The 21,375-nt window shown below is 38.5% G+C and overlaps 1 protein-coding gene across 4 annotated transcripts in view; it reads right to left on the bottom strand.

The window, feature by feature from the left end:
- AUTS2 (activator of transcription and developmental regulator AUTS2) overlaps positions 1-21,375 on the bottom strand; it is a 1,022,921-nt gene that overhangs the window by 551,717 nt on the left and 449,829 nt on the right. For all 4 annotated transcript variants that reach the window (XM_084880675.1, XM_084880676.1, XM_084880677.1 and 1 more), the window contains exons 3-4: positions 18,133-18,234; positions 9,242-9,277 (exon numbers count right to left, since the gene is read on the bottom strand). In XM_084880675.1, coding sequence (XP_084736801.1) covers positions 9,242-9,277; positions 18,133-18,234 — 138 coding nt within the window. The remainder of the gene's footprint in view (positions 1-9,241; positions 9,278-18,132; positions 18,235-21,375) is intronic.

The raw sequence follows: 21,375 nt of genomic DNA, 5'->3' as shown, positions 1-21,375 counted from the left end.
GAAAATAAAGTCACTTTCTGATTTCCACGACATGACCTCTCTGTTCCCAACAGGGATTCCAATGCGCTTTGCTAAAGGTTTTAATGCATCATCATTTATGACCATGATAAGCCTACAGCCTCAATATTGCCAGGTGTTAAAATTAACTGAATAATAAAAATATAACATATTATTAATTATTATTAATTTCAAAGAAAATCTGAATTGGCCACTCAATTGAAATCTGGACTCCTTTCAGTGCTGACAATGACGAGCAATGTTTGTTAAGCAGTAAGGGGGATATGGTCTTGCATTTCTCTACAAAGAACAGCTACGAAAGACAGCACTGCCACTGAAAGCATGGTCCCAAGGGACAGACATTTTTAGGTGAAAAGTGGGGAAAATCATGAATCTTGGAATATTTGAACCAAAGGTGCTTTAGCAATTACCTGATCCAGGCTTTGGAAAATCAGTTTTTCTCCAAACTGATTCATCTTCTCCAAATCTGAGAAGCCAGGAAAGGGAGTTGAAAGGGAGACAGAGCCGCAGGCTATTTCTCCACATCCATTAGAAGCACCTGAGTGTTTATCTTATCTCCTTAATTAGAGTTTAAAACAGCCAATAACAAGGATTTCTGTAAGTACGTAGCAAATACTTAAAAATACATAGTCTAGCCTGACCAATATGGCTCAGTGGTTGAGTGTCAACTTAGTCAGGGCACATGCACAGGCTGCAGTCTGGATCCCGAGTGGGGGGAGTGCAGGAGACAGCTGATCAATGATTCTCTCTCATCAGTGATACTTCTATCTCTCCCTTCCTTTCTGAAATCAATAAAAACATATTAAAAAAAAATAAAAATACTTAGCCTAATCCCTCACATAAATGTTGAGAAAATGAAAGCAGGGTTAAGAAAACGGTGGCACATGGACACACCAGTTGATCCTTTCCCATCTGATTATTCTATTAATCAAATTTATCAGTTCCTTTGTACTGACAAGAAAGGTGAAGCTAAAAATAGTCTGAGGACAGAAGACAATTTCCACAGGATGAGCTAAAAGAGTCATCCCATTGCAGAGAGTTTACAAATGATTAAATGTCTGCTCACCAGAAATTAACCTGTTATGCTCACTTAATCAGGGTGTGTTGTTCATGGTTCACTGATTCCATTCCCCAAATGAGAGACTAACAATCAATTAAAAATTGAAAAAAGATAAGAATTAGAAGTATAAAATACGACTATATTTTTAGTCTAAGGCCTTGAAGTTTGAGAGTTTATCTGTGACTAGGTGATAGAGTATGTCACAATGCAGAAACTTGGTTAAGGTATAAATCAACCCTCCACTTTAATATTAATTCTGTGGTCCCTAATATAAAACAAATACCTACTCAAGTGTATATTGCTTGTGTTACTTTAGAGGGGGCGGCAAATATAGTTTAGTTCACCATTAGGAAGAGCAATTGATTTCATTTGCCCAGCTGTTTGTGTAGAGTAGACAGATAAATTCAAAAGCAGTAGTAATTGCACTAGATTTTAAGTTGAGTGATGGGTTCCAATATTATTATTCTATATAATCCTATATAATAAAAGTCTAATAGGCAAATTGATCTAACAGGAAATGACTGGTTGCTATGATATGCACTGACCACCAGGGGTCAGACTCTCAACACAGAAGCTGCCCCCTGGTGGTCAGGGCACTCCCACAGGGGGGAGTGCCCACCACTCAGCCAGAAGCTGGGTTCATGGCCTGTGAGCACAGCAGTGGTGGAGGCAGCCTCTCTTGCCTCTGTGGCAGTGCTAAGGATGTCTGACTGCTGGCATAGGCCCATGCTGTGAGCAGGCCTAAGCCTTCAGTCTTACATCATCTGAGGGCTCCTGAACTGCAAGAGAGCACAGGCTGGGCTGAGGGAACTCCCAAGTGCACCAATTTTGTGCACTGGGCCTCTAGTTTCATTATAATCAATACAACATATTCATAATAATTCTTTTTGTATATTAAATATAATAAAATATTTTTGTGACGTTGTACTCATTTTGCAGACAGAGTATCTCTAAAGCCAGCTTCAACGTATAATGGTGACTCATTGGGTAATCGTTAGAAGTCACTCAAGAAAATTACATGTCTAATCACATATCAAAGATATTCTGTGATAGGCATGGGTTAAGTTTTAAAGATTTACTGAAGTCCTTACAAGGTATCAGCTCTCTGTATATGCTTTAATATAAATTTAAATTTTGGCAGAAATGTTTGTTTCTTCCAGTTATTCTTGCTACCTCTTTAAAATATCCTTAAAGGTATACACTAACAAGCATCTATCTACCTTCCAAATTCATTATCTCCCAAAACCAAATTTTTTTCTTCTTGGGATTCCTACTCCAAGGAAAAGAAGCACAGTATTCATTAACCCTTAGTTTGACATCATCTTTATTTATTATAGGTCACTAAGTCAAGTTCGGGTATACCTATAAATCATCTCCTTCCTCCTCACCCCACTTTGTCCTTGGCTTTATTCCACCTTCCCTGTAATTAACCAAACTAAGTGTGGGCTTCCCCCCCTCCCCAAGAAAAACTGGATACACCATTTCTACTCTATGATGCTATTTCTCTGTGCTCTTGCTTCTGTTGATCCTTATACCTCAAATTATATTGAAAATCTAAACTTCTAGCAACTTCTACACAATTCAAGTCTACAATTAACTGACTGTAACAGATACTCCCAAATACTCTACTTACAGTTCTCATAGGATGGATCAGTTTCTCTTGTATCAAATTCAACTATATACCCTGTACTTAAGGGTCAAGCTTACATCTTATTTATCTTAAGAACTAAGAGGAGATGTTTACTACATTCTTGAGAATTAAAATGAATTGAACTCTCCATCGGGTAAGCTGTTACCAATGAGTTGAAATGTCCCAATAAAAACTGAAGAGCCCTGATGGTATTCCAAATGAAATTTGGATTTTAAAAAACATTTTCATTATAAAGAAAATTTGTCGGTAAATAAATGACCAATGATTCATTTAGAATTAATTAAACATTCATTTAGAGTTAATTCCTAATAAATAAAATGTTAGAATCTTATTTGAAGATGTTTCTCAGTGTTAATTTACCTTAAATACAAATTCTCAGCAAGTTATGAGTGAATCCTCTCTCAGTGTCACTAGCAGTATTGGCAGTTGGGAAGAAAGACTTTCTTCTACTTAGAATGGGTTTGCACTCAAGGCCAGGATGATGTATCTGAACTTTTAAACTTAAAACCCATATAACTATTATAAATAACTAGCAGCCCTGCATAAAAATCCGTGTGCCAGTAGCTCGCCATTAGCTCATTGCTGCCCTCTAGTAGCTCTCCACCTGCTGCCCTGTAGTAGTAGCTCATTGCAGCCCTCCTGTAGTTCCCCTGTTGACCCCTTTCACACCCCCATTCCCCCCCATAGCTTGCTGCCCTGCCCCCTCCTGTAGCTCTCCACTGCCCACTGGTAGCTCACTGCCCCACCCTCCTGCTAATCTGTGATATGGTCGTCTTCATGCTTCACCAGAGTAACTACCATTTGCATATTACATCTTTATTACATAGGATGTTGGGTTCTCTGAAGTCCCAAATCCTCTTATTTAAATACAATGCCTCAAAAACATTTAAAAACATCACAAAGGAAAGGATCTGGTTTTAGGAAACACTAAATTACTGGAGAGATGGGCCATGGATAACCCATTACTTAGAACAGAACCTGACAGGTGCTTATTACTTGTTTAAAGACAAAAAATGTCTGTTCAAAGAAAAGCCCTACTATCAAACAAACAATTGTGCTAAAAAGAAAACAAAACAAAACAAAGAAACTTAATCTTTTTAAAGAAACTGGTTTTACTCTCATATAACAAAACCCATTCTGGCCGAAACCGGTTTGGCTCAGTGGTAGAGCGTTGGTCTGCGGACTGAAAGGTCCCGGGTTTGATTCTGGTCAAGGGCATGTACCTTGGTTGCGGGCACATTCCCGGTAGGGGGTGTGCAAGAGGCAGCTGGTCGATGGTTCTCTCTCATCGACGTTTCTAGCTCTCTATCTCTCTCCCTTCCTTTCTGTAAAAAAATCAATAAAATATATAAAAAAAATAAAAATAAAATAAAATATATTTAAAAACAAAAACAAAATTCTGATTTTTTTTTTTAAATCCTCACCTGAAGATATTTTTCCATTTATTTTAGAGAGAGTGAGAGAGAGAGGGAAAGACATAGAGAAACATATGTGAGAGAAACATATCAATTGGTTCCCTCCTGCATGCACTCTGACCAGGACCCAAGCCAGGAAGGAGCCTGCAACCGAGGTACATGCCCTTGACCAGAATTGAACCCAGGACCCTTCAGTCTTTAGGCCTATGCACTGAGCCAAACCGGCTAGGGCCCACTCTGATTTTTAAAAAGCATCTATTGTTATACGAAATACCACAAATCAGTTTTGAGAGTTATATGAATTACAGCAAAGAAAAATGGGAAGTATTTTAAGGGTCTATTATAAAAAACTTAGATCAGAGCCTCTGATGATCCTATAACTCTGGATGGAAAGCCATAGGTCAGTATTTGGCCCTACTACCAGTTAGCAATGCTATCAATACAACTTCTTAAGTTACTCAACTGTACTTAAAAACAGTAATTATAGCCAAAACCGGTTTGGCTCAGTGGTAGAGCCTCGGTCTGTGGACTGAAACGTCCCAGGTTCGATTCCGGCCAAGGGCATGTACCTTGGTTGTGGGCACATCCCCGGCAGGGGGTGTGCAAGAGGCAGCTAGCTGGTCGATGTTTCTCTCTCATTGACGTTTCTACCTCTCCATCTCTCTCCCCTCCTCTCTGTAAAATATATCAATAAAATATATTTTAAAAACAAACAAACAGTAATTATACAAATCCCATTTACTAGTAGTAATATGTGTGCCACTACACAAATTCCCTTTACTATATAATTAGAGGTCTGATGCATAAATTTGTGCATGGATGTGGTCTGGCTAGCCTGCCTCGATCGATTAGGGCCAATCGGGCTGGGATGTTTGGGGAGAGGGGCCACTGGCAGCTGGCTGGCTGGCCCCATCCCCTGATCGAACTCCTGGTAAATGGGACAATTTGCATATTAGCCTTTTATTATATAGGGTAGGATGTGGCAGGTTTATTCACTAGGGTGAAGTTGATTGGTTTCCTTGATAATTTTAAAGTATGTATATAACTATATGGGACTCAATTAAGGATGAAAATTATTGGTTGAGAACCATTAAGAAAACTATTTGGATCACTGGAGTTTATAAAAGCAGGATCCAAGCGATTTGAGAGTATGGGCCTAAGACACTTAGATTTAAACCTAGAAGAAGGCTGAAAATTGCCCAGAGAATCAGGCAGGGTACATTAATCAAATAAAGGAAGGGTTCTCCTTTACACCAGGGTTCAAGTTTATCCTGACAATTCACTTACCCATACACCAAAAGGAGATCCCAACTGGCATAGGGAGTCAACTGCTCGCAGACCCTGAGTCCAGAACTTTCCTGGGATGGCACAGCAGACCCCTGGCAACCAGGAGATGTGCTTTCTGGTCTTTTCACTCTACTGCCTTCAGTTACTTCATTCATGCATAATAGAGCATCCCCTCTCTTTTTGGTGTCCAACAGCAGCGAACATGTGACACAACCTCATAGAACTTGAATATGGTCTTTCTTAACCTCACAGCCCAATCCTAAGATCTATTAGTCATCTTTAAATGCCACAGATTTGAGGAAGAAAATAAACAAATAACTTTAATAGACAAACTGATATTCTAAGGTGTTCATTATATGAGACAGCCTATAGAAAAGTTCATTCCAATGTCATCATGATCATAGAGAATCCCAGAGGAATTCCGTATTTGTTTTAAATTTACACACAGATAAAATAGGTATACAGTTGACTGAACAGAAAACAGTAGGCTCCTATGAAAGGACAAGAAGATAACAAGAATAAAAATTCCCACCCAACAGTGACAAATTACAAACCTTACTTTTGTATCATTAATTTCTGGTGGTAAATTCTCTATTACTACATTGCAAACCACTTAATGAGACCAAGTGTTGTTTTTTTTTTTTCCCATTTCATACTACTGTGGGAATAAGAGACAACATAATATTATTTTGTGTTACTCAGTGCAGTTCTATTTACATTAAATATCTTAAGTCATTTAATATTCACAACTCTATTAGGTAAGTACAGATGATGATATAGTCTCAGATCTTAAATACTCTGCCAAAGGTGATACCACTAGTTTTCAGATCATTCTGTCTCAAAGTTGATTATAAACTATGCAATAAAAATTTCAAATAGATGTACAAGAAGAAAATAGAGCCATAAACATTTAAATGGGGGAAAAAGTGTTCACTCACTGCATTAAGATTTTTGAAAACAGAAAAAGCCTACACACTCCAACAAGTTTTGGTATTCTTGCCAAAAAGAAAAGCAAATAGATTCCAACTATACTTCCATTTATATTTAGAATATGAGCGGTGTCTGAGTATGTAATGAATATGTGTCTCTGTGTGTGTCTGTGTGTATAACACCCACATTATTCAAAAGCTCCCAAAAATGTGAAAAGTTTGTTCCAATACTTCTCTATTTTGTCTACTTTAAGAATTCTTTGCAATATGCTTATGTAAATACCGCTTTCAGCTGCTGTTCTCATTTCTCAAATCTTCAGATTATAAATGGATTGGAAAAGTGACAGACCTAAGACAACATCTTTGGAACACAAAACCAAGGAGATAAAAACAAATACAGCTAAGTCAAAACCAAAGGATTCTTCTTTAAACCCTTTAACTTATCATTACTGATAAATGAAAAGAACTGAAAGTGAAATACACTGGCAGTCAATTAGGGGGTGTGTGTACACATACACCTGCACATGCATATAAGAAGGTGGGTGTCTATTTTATTAGCACACACAATAATCAGCATTTTAATTCAGTTCACCAAAAGCCCTACAGGAACATAAAAATCTAAACAAAAGAAGATTCTGAAGTTAGAGTAATATTGGGTTAGGGGAGAATATTTAAGAAAACAGTTCCCAGGTTGTAAAACCCAATTGGTGAATCCTGGAATTTTCTTATACCAGAATTTACATTATGGTTCAATTGCATTAATAGATCATTGACTCTGCAGTTGATTTGCTCCCGTCACAGTTCAAAAATATGCTGAAGAGGATTAAGGTCAGAGTAAAAATATCTCTATTTTACTTACCAGATGCTGACATAAGTAAAGACTATTATGATATAAAGATCATTAGGCTCAGTGCAAAGAATATGTTGGTACTAAACTACTATAAGTTGTGAATATACTATTTCCACTTAGAAATGTGAAACGCAGCAATGTTGAAGTTAGTACCTGAAATTAAATAGTACATGTGATTGTGTTGGAATCAAAACTGAAACAGAAGACACTTTTTGATGAAGACTTGGCAATGATATCAATGGATTTTGCACTTTGATAATATAATAACCACACTATTGGAAACTTATTCTAAGTAGAGCATTTTTGCCAAAATAGAGAGCTGAACATACAATTGGTATGTATCTTCTCCATCTAAGTTAATATTACTACAAAAAAATTTTATAAAAATAATACTAAGAAAAAATTTACCAAAGTAAGGAAAAACTTTTATAGTCATCCAACATTGTGTAAGTGCAAAAACTATTTTATATTCATAAGTGCAGACCCTTTACTCATATTGTTAGCTAATAAAAATAAACATTTCTAGAATCAGAGAGAAAAAAAATGACAAAAAGTATAAAAATTCTTTATGTTTCTAGAGATGCCTTTCTTTTTTCAGGGTGATCATACTGACAAAAGTTTAATATAGAAATTCAGACTAGAAGTTATCAAGGGCTAGGTTAGTGGCTTTGGCCTTGATCTGCTGAAGAAAGCATAGAGGGAGAATTTAGCTTTTGGAAAGAGAACAGATATTGGCAGTCTCCAGATTTTACTTGGAGCATCTCAACCCACATCCAGCCTGGTGTGAAGAGATGGCAGATGGTGTTACTTCTGTTATTTCCACTATTGAAGCATCCTGTTCCCCTTTGCAAGCATGAATATTCAGTCACAATAAGGAACAAGGGCAAGTGTGTGGACTGTAGTAAGCAGGTACCCGAAAATCTTTATTCTTTTTCTGCTACCATAGAGTAATACCAAAAAACCCCAACATTTAGAAAATATTACTTCTGCTAAGCTTGAAAAAGAATTATTTTCAGTGATATAATGTTGGATTTCACATACTTTACATGAATATATGGAGAAAAATGCCTGGGCAAAGAAAACCAGAGTAACTAGCATTTTACAGGGAAGAAATGTAAAGGCAACTAAACAGAATCAATAATGATTTTCCACTTTATTTTATTTTCATGATTCTGTTATTTTCTCAGGAAATGCTGAGTTGGCATTAGAATATCAGTGTTCATCATTCAGATCACAAATCAGATTCCTTTAAACACCACAACCAACCTCCACACTGGCAGGCTGTCTAGTTGTGAAAATAATACTCATTTGTAATTCTTTTCTACTTATATTTAATAAAGGATTGCTGAATCCAAAAAGGGTAATTTTGCTATAAATAAATGAAATGCAGTGCCCAGTTATGAGAAATATTGTGACAATACCTGAATTATGTCACCATCCCCACCCTCCGAAAAGATGGGAGTAAAATCTAGAAATAAAATAATACAGCTACATTTGCTAAAAATGAGAAGTGTAATGATTGCTGAAAGGAAATTTAAAGGTCACCTACTTAGACTGTGAGGTAATACATCCATTAAAACACCATCTCTCATAAAAAAATTTTTTTTAAAAGGCAATTCACTGTATGTATGGTTAAGTTCTTCAAGAGATTTTGAAATTGAAAACTTCAGTACATAATATAAATCCCATTCTCCATAGGATACCTCTCACTATAAAACAATCATGTGGGAGAGGTGGCATGAACCAGTCAGCTTTCCTTGCTCCACTTCTGCTGCCAGGTAAGGGGCCAACGTGCCACCCGCTGGGAACCAGACAGACAACTCAGACTGACCAATGGTCCCCTAGGGCCCAGCAAGTTACTTATTTTAAAAATAAAACAATCCTTAGTAAAAGGATGCATATCCATCTGCACTTTAGGACTGAGAGGGTATTTCTTAGGATCCCCCCCCCCCCCCATCCTAATGAGCATACATTACGGAAGTAAATCAATGCCGAGGGAAGGCACACATGTGAAAGTTGAGATAAACTTACGAAGTAGCCTGTTCCCAAACTGGAAGGAGCTGAACTCTGCAATAAAGCATAAAGACAAAGTGGAAAATCAGCAATGGTTTTTAACACGTTCCAATCCACACAGCTCATTACCAGCCCTTTGCAGGGCTTTTCATCACCGCATCACACCACCAGCGAACGCGGCCCCTTGTCATCTGCTCCCGATACAAACACCGTGTTGCTTAATTTCCCCCTTTACATCTCTCAACAACTCAGAGATGCTAACGTGCTATTTACTGAATTCCAAGCTTCTGCGGTGGACGTAATTGCCAATTTATTTGACAGGCAGCTGGGTAATGAATTAATGATGGCATTTCGCCCTGCGCTGAGACTAAACAGACACACGTCGGCCTGCCTCCCTGACTTGATGACATTCAATGCCCTGGTCTCAAGCTACTCAGTTTTGTGGCCGCAAAGGGGCAGGCGAGAGGAAAAAGCCCAGACTGACTTGAAAATAAAAAGCCCAGTGGGTCTGGATGACTTTTCCAGTGCGTGACCTACTTGCCAGTTTATTCCCTGAAGGCACCAGTTAGTACACACAGAGAGCTTTTCAAAAAGGAGACATTTTGTAAACATAATTAGTAGACTGAAATGCAAAGAATGTGTGGGTAAAGGAAAGCAGTAAAATGCATCATTTTTCTCAAGGCTGTAGGCTCCCATAGTCTGACACTTGGAAACTACAAGGCAGTAATTCTAAAAGGTAACTAAGGCCATCACTGCTTTGGGGAAGGAGACCATACAAAGAACTTGTTTTGTTTTGTTTTAGACTTGCCTGTGATTCTTTCTTGTATGTTTGTCCTTACCCCTCCTTCTCTCCCCCGCCCCCCCCCCCAAAAAAAAAAAAAAAATCACAGTAAAATTTTTTCATTTTATCCTGGCGGGAATAGCTCAGTGGTGAGAGCATCGGTCCTAGCACTTAAGGGTCTTAGGTTGAATTCCAAGTCAAGGGCAAGTACCTCGATTGCACGTTAGATCCCCCGTCCTTGGGGCACATGCAGGAGGTAACCAATCCATGTCTGCCTGTCTGCCTCTCTCTTCTCTCTCTCTCTCTTTCTTCCACTTTCACAAAAAACAAAACAAAAACAAAAACAAAAACCAATGGAAAAATATCCTAGGGTGAGGATTAACACAAAAAATATTCCTTTAATTTTTAGTATCTTCTACCTGAACAGAGGTCCCAAGTAAGCTTGAAACAAAAAGAATGCTAATGCTTAGGTAGTCCTCAGATCCCAGCTAAGGATCCTCCCAGACAAGGCCTTCTCCCTGACTAGCTTGGGTTGGGTGCTATGCCTTCCCCAGAGTGACCTGCTGGATTAGTTGCTCCATTCTCCTGTAGTTCCTCACCTAATTGTCCTATGCCTGCTCTGCAAACCACGGGAAGCAGACATCATCTGGCTTACTCATAATTGCTTCCCCAGAGCTCAGCACAATGGAGATGCATTTTTAAAAAGTATTTGTTGAATTAATGTACATAGAAATGAAAGAATGTATTGCAAATGGGGGGAAACGATGAATTCAGTATCTGCAAAAATACAGATGTGTTTCTTTTTCATCTTAAGCTGTTTCTGAGAAGGAAATACAGCACTGTAAGTACAAAGAGCATTAGGATCAAACAAAGATAACATGCCCCAGGGCATTCCTAAGTGCAGCTCCCAAAGCCAAACTTTCTTCACCTCCCTGTTCCCCACAAGCTCAGGGGAATAACAGATGGCAGGTGTGTGATCTTGCACACTGGCCTTGCTTTAAAAAAAAAATCCTGCTGCATTCTTGATCCCATAAATGGTACATAGGGAGAGCCACAGTAGTCATGGAGACGGCTTCTACAGCAGTGATTAGCCATGTGACAGCATCACCTGCTTTCAGCACCCAGAGCCTTCCATGGAGCAGAGGAAAGGAAAAACCAGGCTAGGTCTCCACCAGCCTGGAGTCATGGCCCTGGGAGGCAAAATCATTTTAGGAAGAATCACTCCAAGAAAACATGGCATTTGTTTATTTCAGGGTGTTTTTTTTTTCTTCCTGCAAATATTATTTTATCCCAGAAAAAGTACCCCTCCAAACCCACCTCCCCACCCTTCCCCCCCCCCCCCCACACACACACACATATCATCTTCTTGTATACCAAAGAAAATTACATACTTCAGGTCTCAGGAAGCTCTGTTATACTCGCTTTGCATATATATTGTACATTACTCAGGGAGCTGGGTGGAGGAGAGGGCTTTGTTGTGCATATTTGTTCTGGCTATTGTTTATGCAGGTCTGACTGAATGAGGGAACAGTGGGTATCATTTCAATTTCTGATGTCAACATCAAATTACTTATTTAATTTCATGCCTGGCGAAGCATTGTATAGCTACACGCAGAATCATTTCACTTCATTTGTTATGCTGTGTTTTCATGGTGATTGGCTTGCCTTCCAACTGACAGCTTTAATTACGACATGAATTTGATTGCACTGCCGAGGAATTAACATAATGCAACAAAGCATTTAAGGACCCTGCCTTATAACAACCCTACTGCCCCCCCCCTCCCTGCACACACAAACACGTCAGACACATAAACACAGATACTAGTCCCTCGTGTATGTTACAGGTCCGCTGGAGTTTCGGGGCTTGCTAGAAAGCATCCGAACTTTAGAATCAGAGGCTACCCACATTTTCCAACCCACTGTCCTCACTTTTTCTTTAATAGGAAAAGATTTGTGGTATTAAGTTGTGATTTCTGGACCTGGCAGAAAACTTCGTGGAAAAATTCTCCTGGGTTTAGTTTGCCAAATATCCATGATACTGACATTTCCTCCTCTCTTCCGTCCTTCCCCACCATGTTTTTCTTGGCCACCTGCCAGCTCCCTTCAATCATAGCTAAATGAATCTGAACAGAAACATCTCTGAAATATAGAGACTACTCCTTGTCCAGTTCTACTTTCCCAAGTATCTGACTATGGCTTTGTATTCAGTATGGCACCACCTCATGGAGCTAAAAGGATCTCCGCCATCAGATACAGGTGACAAGTTCGGAGACCAGCAATAGGGTAGGCGTCTGTTTCACTGACCTTTGAGCACACACATCACATCCCCAAGGCCTTGCTATCCAAAAGGCCCAGAAGAGTCTTGGTCACGTATGCCTAAATCTAAGTCTGTATCCAAATATAGCTGCAAATATTTGTTAGCAGTAACATTAGACCAAGTCAGATATTCCATGGATACCATAAATCATGGGCAACAACAGATTATGATACAAAAGTGCAATGCTTATAAATGCCTTTTTATTTGAAAGGTATTACCTTAGTTATATACACTTACCGATGTACATTTAGGGATTGGTACTGCTTTTACATGTTAGAGAAGAGACAGACACTAAGACCTAAAGGCCTAACCCTGACCACTGAACCATTTGATGAAATAAGTTGATTTCAACAATTTCTAATGAGAGGAGAGGTCTTCCATTTTTCTTACAAAATGTCCAAACTATACAGCAAAAATATCCAGAAAAGCTATGAGTCAAACTGAGGCTTGAAAAGGGACTTGTTTTTAAAAATGCAACAAACAAAGGCATACAACGGCATCTGAAATAATAGTGAGCATTCATGTTTAGGCAAATATTTCCTTCGTTCATATTTCTTCAAGTGGCAGACTTGCCAATTCATTCATATTTTAAATGCAGTAGGTAGAAATTAGAGGTATAGAGAGACTGAGAAAATAGAGTAGGAGAAAGAATTTAGCAGTTTGCATGAGAAGACGAGAATATCAGAAAATGCCAGCTAGCTGACTGCGTGATATGCGATTTCTGGGCTTATTATAAGCCATCTTCTGTTTAACATGCTTTTTCATTCTGCTATGTGTTTTTTTGTTTGTTTTGGGTTTTGTTTTTGTTTTTTTGTTTTGTTTTGTTTTTTGTTTTGTTTTTTGTTTTTTACCAATTTGACTACTGCTGTAGCTATCTCTGCAAATTACATACCTCGATCTCATTATGTGGCAAAGTAGATCTTTCTTACAAACACACTCTGTCTGGTTCAATCTCCAACCTACCATGGGCTGCAGGAATTGTAATAGGATGCACAGTTGAAAGACTTTCCAGGAGGGAGAATGTTGCTGCTGACATTCAAGTCTGCAAGTGGATATTCATTAAATGCTCATTCTACTCTTTCTCACTGCCCCCCACCTGACTTTCTCTCCATCTCTGTCACTACGCTATCCTTGAAGCTACTCATTAAAGTCATGAAGTTAACATTTCTGTGTTAACAGCTTACCTACAACAAGGGATTTCAAAATTGATTATCCATCTAAAATAGATGTGCTCCATTCATTAGAGAGCTACACAGAGAGGCCATGGCTACTATTACAGCTCCCTGTGTATGAAATGGATGTGTGCTCTACCCAGAGATGAGATGCGTGCTCTGACCCTAGGGCTAATTTAAATAGAATATTTAAAATTGTTCCAAATCACCAATTGTGTCTGACATTCCTGCCTACCCACCTCCATGTTAATGCTTTTCTCTCTTGGGAATAAGAAGCATAAGGATCTTGGCCAAGCATATTTCTTGCAAAGGTCAGGAAACAAGCTCATTTATGGATTTCCTGTAGTGTTTTAGGAAACAATGGCAATTAATAGAACCTGAAATCTTAATCCTAAGAAATGTATCTTGGGGATACAATTACTAATAGATGATAAAGATGCAAAATAGTATATTTGAATGGGGAAATGAGCTACTAGAAAATTCAAGTAAAAATGGAAAAAGGACAACAACTTGAAAACAAGCATCAGGTATAATGAATATGGTCACTTCCACCTTCCATTTCCCAACCCTCGGCTATAGCCCATTCCGAGCTGTCACCAGCTCTCAACTATACCCAACAACCTTGTGGCTTTTTTTTTTTTTTTACTTAATTCTTTATCTGCAGTTTTTCATATAAAAACCAAAGCAAAGTAACAATTATAACAACATTCCTTTTAATATCTTCCAGAGGCTATCATGATATTTGGTCAAACTATTCTGGGTGTCACAGTGAGGACGTTTTTTTGGGTGAGCTTAACATTTAAATAGGAAGACTGAATAAAGCATACTGCCCCCTCCCTAATGTGTGTGGTCTTTAGTTTAATAAAACAAACAAACAAAAATCATCCTCAGAATAGAAGGGAATTCCCTCTGTCTGATTGTCCTCCAGCTGTAACAACAGTGTTTTCCTGCTTTCAGGCACAAACTGGAAGAAACACTGACTCTTCCTGGGTCTCAAGCACGTAGGCCTTTTGACTGGAACTAACCACCAGCTCTCCTGGATCTTGAGATTGTCAGCCTCCATCATTGTATATGCCCATACATTCTATTAGCTCTGTTTCTATTGAGAGCCCTGACCCATAGAATGACCTTGTTTAGAAATAGGGTCTTTAGTCCTGACCGGTTTGGCTCAGTGGATAGAGCATCGGCCTGCAGCCTGAAGGGTCCCAGGTTCGATTCTGGTCAGGGACATGTACCTTGGTTGCGGGCACATCCCCAGTGGGAGGTGTGCAGGAGGCAGCTGATCAATGACTCTCTCTCATTGATGTTTCTAGCACTCTATCCCTCTCCCTCCCCCTTGTCTCTTCTTCTCTGTAAAAAATCAATAAAATATATTAAAAAAGAAAAAAGAAAAAAAAGAAATAGAGTCTTTAAAAGATGAAGTCACACTGGATTAAAGTAGGCCCTAAATCCAATGACTGTTGGTCCTCTAGAAGAGGGAAAGGCACACAAAGCTCCAGACAGACAGAGGCCATGAGAAGACAGAGGCAGACACTGGGCTGATGGAGTTAAAAGCCGGAACACTGAGACCGGAAGAGCCACCAGCAGCTCGAGAGGAAGGGAAGGATTCTTCTCCAAAGGCTTCAGCTGCGATCATAGACCTGCACACACCTTCGTTTGGACTTCTTACCCTGAAAACTGAGATAATCTATTTCTTTTGTTTTAAACCTCTCACTTTGTGGTCACTCATTACAATCTAATGTAATATAATACCTAGCCTTCTTACCATAGGCTAGCAGGGGAAACAGAATATCAGCAGCCCTTCTCAGGTCAGGATTGGATTATTTTCTTAAATATAAAGACACTCACTGCTGGTGTAGCCAGTATCTGTTTCTCCCCTCACAGTGGAGAGTAAGTATGTGATCAGCCCCTGTGTTTGTTCACCACACTAGAGCCAACCAGCCCTTTCTTTCCCTCAAACATGTCATGCTTGCTTTGACTTAGGGCCTTGAGCTTGCTCTTCTCATTGCCTGGTGTGCTTTTCCCTCAGATCTTCACAAGGCTGCTCAGGCTTTTCTTCCTTCAGGCTTCAGCTCAATGTCACCTACACAGAAAGGACTAATCCGATCTCCCTAGTTAAAACAGCAACATGCACCCTTCTACCTTTCATCACTGTTTTACCTCATTAAGTGCATTATATCAAAAATAATTTTATTGTTTGCTCACAGGCGTGTTTTTGCCTCCTTCAAACTTCACAATGGCAGTGACTTGAGGCTTGTTCATCACTCCGCCTCAAGTGCCCAGAATTATACCTGTCACCTAAAAGGTATCGTTAAAGATTTCTGGACAATCAAAACACTGACAGTTCTAAGAAAACACATACATATATGGTATAGGAAAGGAAAAGGCATACATTAGCTTTTAGGGGGGAAATATGGCAAAAATAAAAATAAAAAAGGAGAAACAAAATATCGAAAATAAAAAAAAATATATATCGAAAATCCTTTAAAGGTCTGGATTAGATATTTTTCCTAAATTACAAAGACAGTCATTGATGGTATTGCCTATTCTGTTTCTTCCTTACAGTGGCTAGCAAAACTTCCATAAAGGTTTGGGGAGAGGGTAGGAAGAAGAAAGGATAGGCTAGATGCTTGCATCGATGAATGAAATATGGCATGGTGGGATAGATAAGTCAATAAAACTCCCCAAACTGTGAAGAAAACAAAGAAATAATCAACTGTGTTCAGGGTAAATGGACTAAAAGACTACACAGGACAGTCACACTAGAGAACTGTTTAGCACAAGCCTTATGAGAATTCAGTCCCTTTTCACAATTCCACAATGTTTCAATTCCTTCAAAGTTTTGAACACTTAGAAAGTATTAAATACATTTCTGCCCTCAGAGCACTGAGTCAAAAGATCTCAATGACTGTGTAATACTATCCTCTTGTCTACTGATCTAATGTGGCTTTCATTTCTCTGCTCTATGATGCAATTGTGATTACTAACTAATCCTGTAAAAACTTCCAGTGTCAATAAGATCTTATATTTAAAAAGAAAATCTCAGCTCCAGCTGGTTTGGCTCAGAGGATAGAGTGTCGGCCTGAGGACTGAAGGGTCCCAGGTTCAGTTAAAGTCAAGGGCACATGCTTGGTTTACAGGCTTGATCCCTAGTGGGGAGCATGTAGGAGACATCTGATAAATGATTCTCTTTCATCATTGAAGTTTGTATTATATATATATATATCTCTCTCTCTGAAATCAATAGAAATATATATAAAAAAAGAAAAATCTCAGAAGAACAGCTCCTTGAGTATTAAGTATTGTTGTTAACAATATACATAAGAATATATTGTTATAGTTTTATTAATTTAATTTATAGTGCTATCACAAAATCAATGAAATATAAACACACAAAGAAATATTCTTAGCCACTCATACTCATAGCAAAGACTGAGTGACTTGACATTATTCAATATTAAAAGGGGAGGAGAATATATATAATTAAGATATTAAGAATACAATATAAATAATTACACGTTGTTTATTCCACTTAATTTTTGTAAGAATTCAATGTTACAGGCATCAGCTATCACCCTGATTTTTGTAGTTGTCCACCTCTGCTGATGGAGAAGTAGCTGGGAGATTTTTATAAGAAAGACTCAATGTGCTACAATGGTCTTCAACCTTTCATGCTTATGAACACTTCTCAGTAAAAAGTTTTGAGCACATTCCTAAAATGTTTATAAGTTACAGAAACAAACTACTCCATGTTTATTAAATTGGGTATTAGCAAAGTTTAATTTCATTTTCAGACAAAAAATAAATATGTACTAACACTAAATACACTAATCGTCTTAAACTCCATAATGAAGAAACTGCTTTGGAGCGTAAAAAAGAAGACAAGAGGCAATGGGATCTGCTCCTATTATACATTCCAACTTTGCTTCTTCTTGAAACTCAGAGACAGAATTGCTGCCTTTTTAAGGGTATTACCTCACTCCATGTTTCTGTGATGGTATCAATAATAAAATTTCCTACCTACTTGATCTATTTTACAAGAAAGTTTCCAAGTGTTGCTCTCAGGGGCAAATATGGCTTAAGAATCCTGTTATATGACATGTTGAGAAGAAGTCCATAGTGTTCAAAGAGGGCCAGGTGGTGCTGGGCAGTGGTACAGGGGGATCAGGCCCCTTGGACGGGAGGAGGATGGAGAGCTGACAGATCCTTCAAGAGGCATGGTGTGTTCTCACAAGGGCTTCTCACCCAGAAACAGGCAGCGCTACAGCAGGGAGATGACATCATTTAACTATGGGCTATTTGTAATTTCTTCACCCAGGAGAATGGTAATAATCCCTTTCTCCGATTTTATTTCTGCTGGAAGGGATGACTAACAAGCCAATTACTTGGCAAGAGAAGGAACTGAAATTCCTGCCTTTCTAAGGTGACAAATACTCCCCTCTACATTACATTTTGTTAAAACACATTTTAGGTCAAACTAGAAAATGGAATGACCAAGGCTCAACCATGTGTACATGAAGAAAGGGTGAACTTATGCTTGGATATACAAAGTGATATGAAGTGAAGTGTTGGGAGTTGAGACTTTACCCAAGGGATGCAAGGTTTGGTGGTTTTATTTGATTTATTTTTAAATACTTACATCGCTGAGTCTTTCCCGAGAGCTGCTCCGGTGGAAACCTTTGGATTCTCCACTGGCGCTTTCACTGTCACTGTCCCTGCAGCTGTTCTGTCCTGGCTTGAGCTAAAGACAAAAAAAAACAGAAACAAGAAAAGAGTCAGCGTTCTCCCCTCACAGGATGGTTGCTTCGCCCCTGTCTGTAGCCTCCTCAGAAGTGAATAACTTTGCGTCTTGATCTTACACATTCTTCTAGTTTCTGAATACTGTCAGGCAAGTTGCCATAGTGAGAAACACAGAAGGTAGGATAAGCAAAACATTTACCATAGGATGCTGATGTGGATAAAGGAGTGAGCAAGCCTCAAACAAACACTTGAAAAGTCTAACAAAGGTCCATAAATCTTAGAAAGTAATCTTCCCTCAAAAATTACCTGTTTCCTGGTGATTATTGGTCAAAAATAAAAAGACCCAGAACATTGAATAAGCTAAAGCCAGATTACACCAACTATAATTTCCCACCTTATTTCTTCTGTCCTCTTCTAATAAATAACAGAACAGGAGAAAAACCAAGGCTTTCTTATCGGGAGAAAATGATGAGAAGCTGGGTGCTATCCTTAACCACTGGGAAGACACTTAATAATCCCGTTTGTTGAGACAACATTCTGGAGGTGTCCTGTCCGATATTTAAAAGTCCCAGATTAAGACATACAGTTTAAGTAAATTAAGCCAGCACTCATTCAAGAAATAGGCATTAAGTCCACAACTGGGCCTGGTAGTAAGCATTAGAGATATGGTGATGAACAAACAAAAAAGTATCTACACATTTATGCAGTTCTAGTTTTCCAATAAATGAGTCACACACATATGGAAGATCAGTCTATGATGTCATCACCAACCAAATTTGCAGAAATCCCAAGCAATTTGATGAAGACATAGCCCTTTTACAATGTGCTCAACCTAGACAATGAAAGAAAGTGCAAGACATGTAAGTATAACAACACAAGAAAATACTTGCTAATGAAAACCAAAAATTAGCCAGTGACCTCCCGAGGAAAGTGATTTTTGAAGCCGTGGATTTTGAAAGAGGATTGAGCTTATTTGGCTGAGAGGAGAAAAGACAATCCTGGTGGGAGAAGGCAGAAAACAAAGGCAGGGAAAGCTACTTGCCAGGAAATGATTAGGTCTTCTCAGAAACAGAATGAGAAGAAATATTTGGGGAGAAAATACAAAGGAATCTTAGAAAGTGGTGCATGGACGAGAACATGGATAGTCTCAAAGCAAAAATCCCATTTTTTTTTTTTTCTGGGAAGAAGGGAACTTCTGAGAGCAGAACAGATAACAGGTAGCAAAATGTTTACCTACAGGTTTTCATATGGCTCTGGGGCCAAGGGATAATATGAAGAAGATTAATGGAGAATGAATCTCTATTACATTTCTATATCTTTAATGTGATTCTTTAAAAACTGAAGTGTAGACCCCACTTTTTAAAAAATATGTTTTGATTGATTTTTTAAGAGAAAGGTAGATAAACAGAGATAGAAACATCAATGAGAAAGAAACATCTATTGGCTACCTCCTGTACATCCCCTATTGGGGATTGAGCCTGCAACCTAGGCATGTGCCCTGACCAGAAATTCACTGGTGACCTCTTGGTTCATGGTCAATGCTCAACCACTGAGCCACACCAACAGAGCCAGACACCATTTTTGATCATACCATCTAATTATATATTTCCAGATTCCCACTATGTAGAGCATTCTTTAGAGATTTCAAACTTTCTACAAATTCACTTTTTCAAAAAATCCTCACCCAGGACATGTTTTTTGTTTGTTTGTTTTGTTTTGTTTTGTTTTTTTCTCATTGATTCTAGAGAGAGAGAAAGGAAGAGGGATAAAGAGAGAAATGTCAATGCGAGATAGAAACATCAATCAGCTGCCTCACACATGGGCCCCAACCAAGGTTTGAACCTGCACCCTGGATATATGCCCTGACTGGGAATTGAACCTGCAAACCTTTGGTGCATGGGACAATGCTCTAATCACCAAGCAATTCCAGCCAGGGCTCTACAAATCCATTTTTATCATTTCCTTCTATACATCATTCTCCAGAAGTCTTCTCTAATGGAACCCCAAAGTGGTACTAATTCTACTTTGTATCCTCCTCAGCCTTTAAGTATTTCGTTTCCTCCTAAATTATTGCTAAACTTGCTAATTCTCAGTTAATCCAGATGCAAGCTCTATAAGCCTTATTACTATGGAATAAAAGTTCAGAATATTGTCATTCTTTTCAAGTATTCATTTTTATACTTATAATATAAAAGGAGATTTTTCTAAAATGAACATCACTTTCTCTCACTTTCTTGAGCATGTCATGTCCATTCTGCTCTCCACTTTTTCACACCAGATTTCCTCTTTCTGTCATGCCCATCCTCACATTTTCTGTCCCTTTCAGGCCAACATTTTTTTTTAAAGCTCATAGGTAGTATATCCTCCATCATGGTCTTTGAAGAAATCTTTCCTTATAAATTCATTTTTTAATATATGCCCTCACAGTTAGTTAGCATAATTTCTACAATAATTAAAAGAGAAATAAGCAAATTGACTGTAACCCTGCAATGCCCACCAGCCAATCAGAAGTATCCAAATTAACCCAACAAAGATGGTGGGTTAATTTGCATATGCAGGCTCAGAGTGGCTGGACAGGGCGAGATGCTTGCTATGAAGAGGAGGACAGGGCTGTGCTAGGGAAGGTGGAAGGCAGAGGCCAGAGCAAGCAGTGGTTCTCAACCTGTGGATCGCTAGCAGGACCGCCTAAGACCAAGGGAAAACACAGATATTTACATTATGATTCATTAACAGTAGCAAAATTACAGTTATGAAGTAGCAACAAAAATAATTTTATGGTTGGGGGTCACCACAACATGAGGAACTGTATTAAAGAGTCACAGCATTAGAAAGGTTGAGAACCATTGCTATAGGATATATTTTAAATACATCTTTAGTACTTGGCTGCATTCACAAAGAAAGAACACTTATAAGGTGATATCTGATCGAGAGATGTTTATAAAAACTCAGTTTTCCAACTAAGATGAAAAATAAAGATCCAAGGAATAAAGAGTATCAGGGTGTACTTTTCCTAATATCTACCTGGCTTAGCAAAATGTGGATTTTGCATATGGATCTTTTCCATGTTTTTGCGTGGAAGGAAAATGATATAAGGCCAAACAAGAGACTCCAGTGGACTTCACATAAATTATCTGACTAAACG

This window comes from Pipistrellus hanaki (assembly GCF_964339955.1).
Source record: "Pipistrellus hanaki genome assembly, chromosome: 4".
Taxonomy (NCBI): domain Eukaryota; kingdom Metazoa; phylum Chordata; class Mammalia; order Chiroptera; family Vespertilionidae; genus Pipistrellus; species Pipistrellus hanaki.
This window is presented reverse-complemented; position numbering and strand designations above follow the sequence as displayed.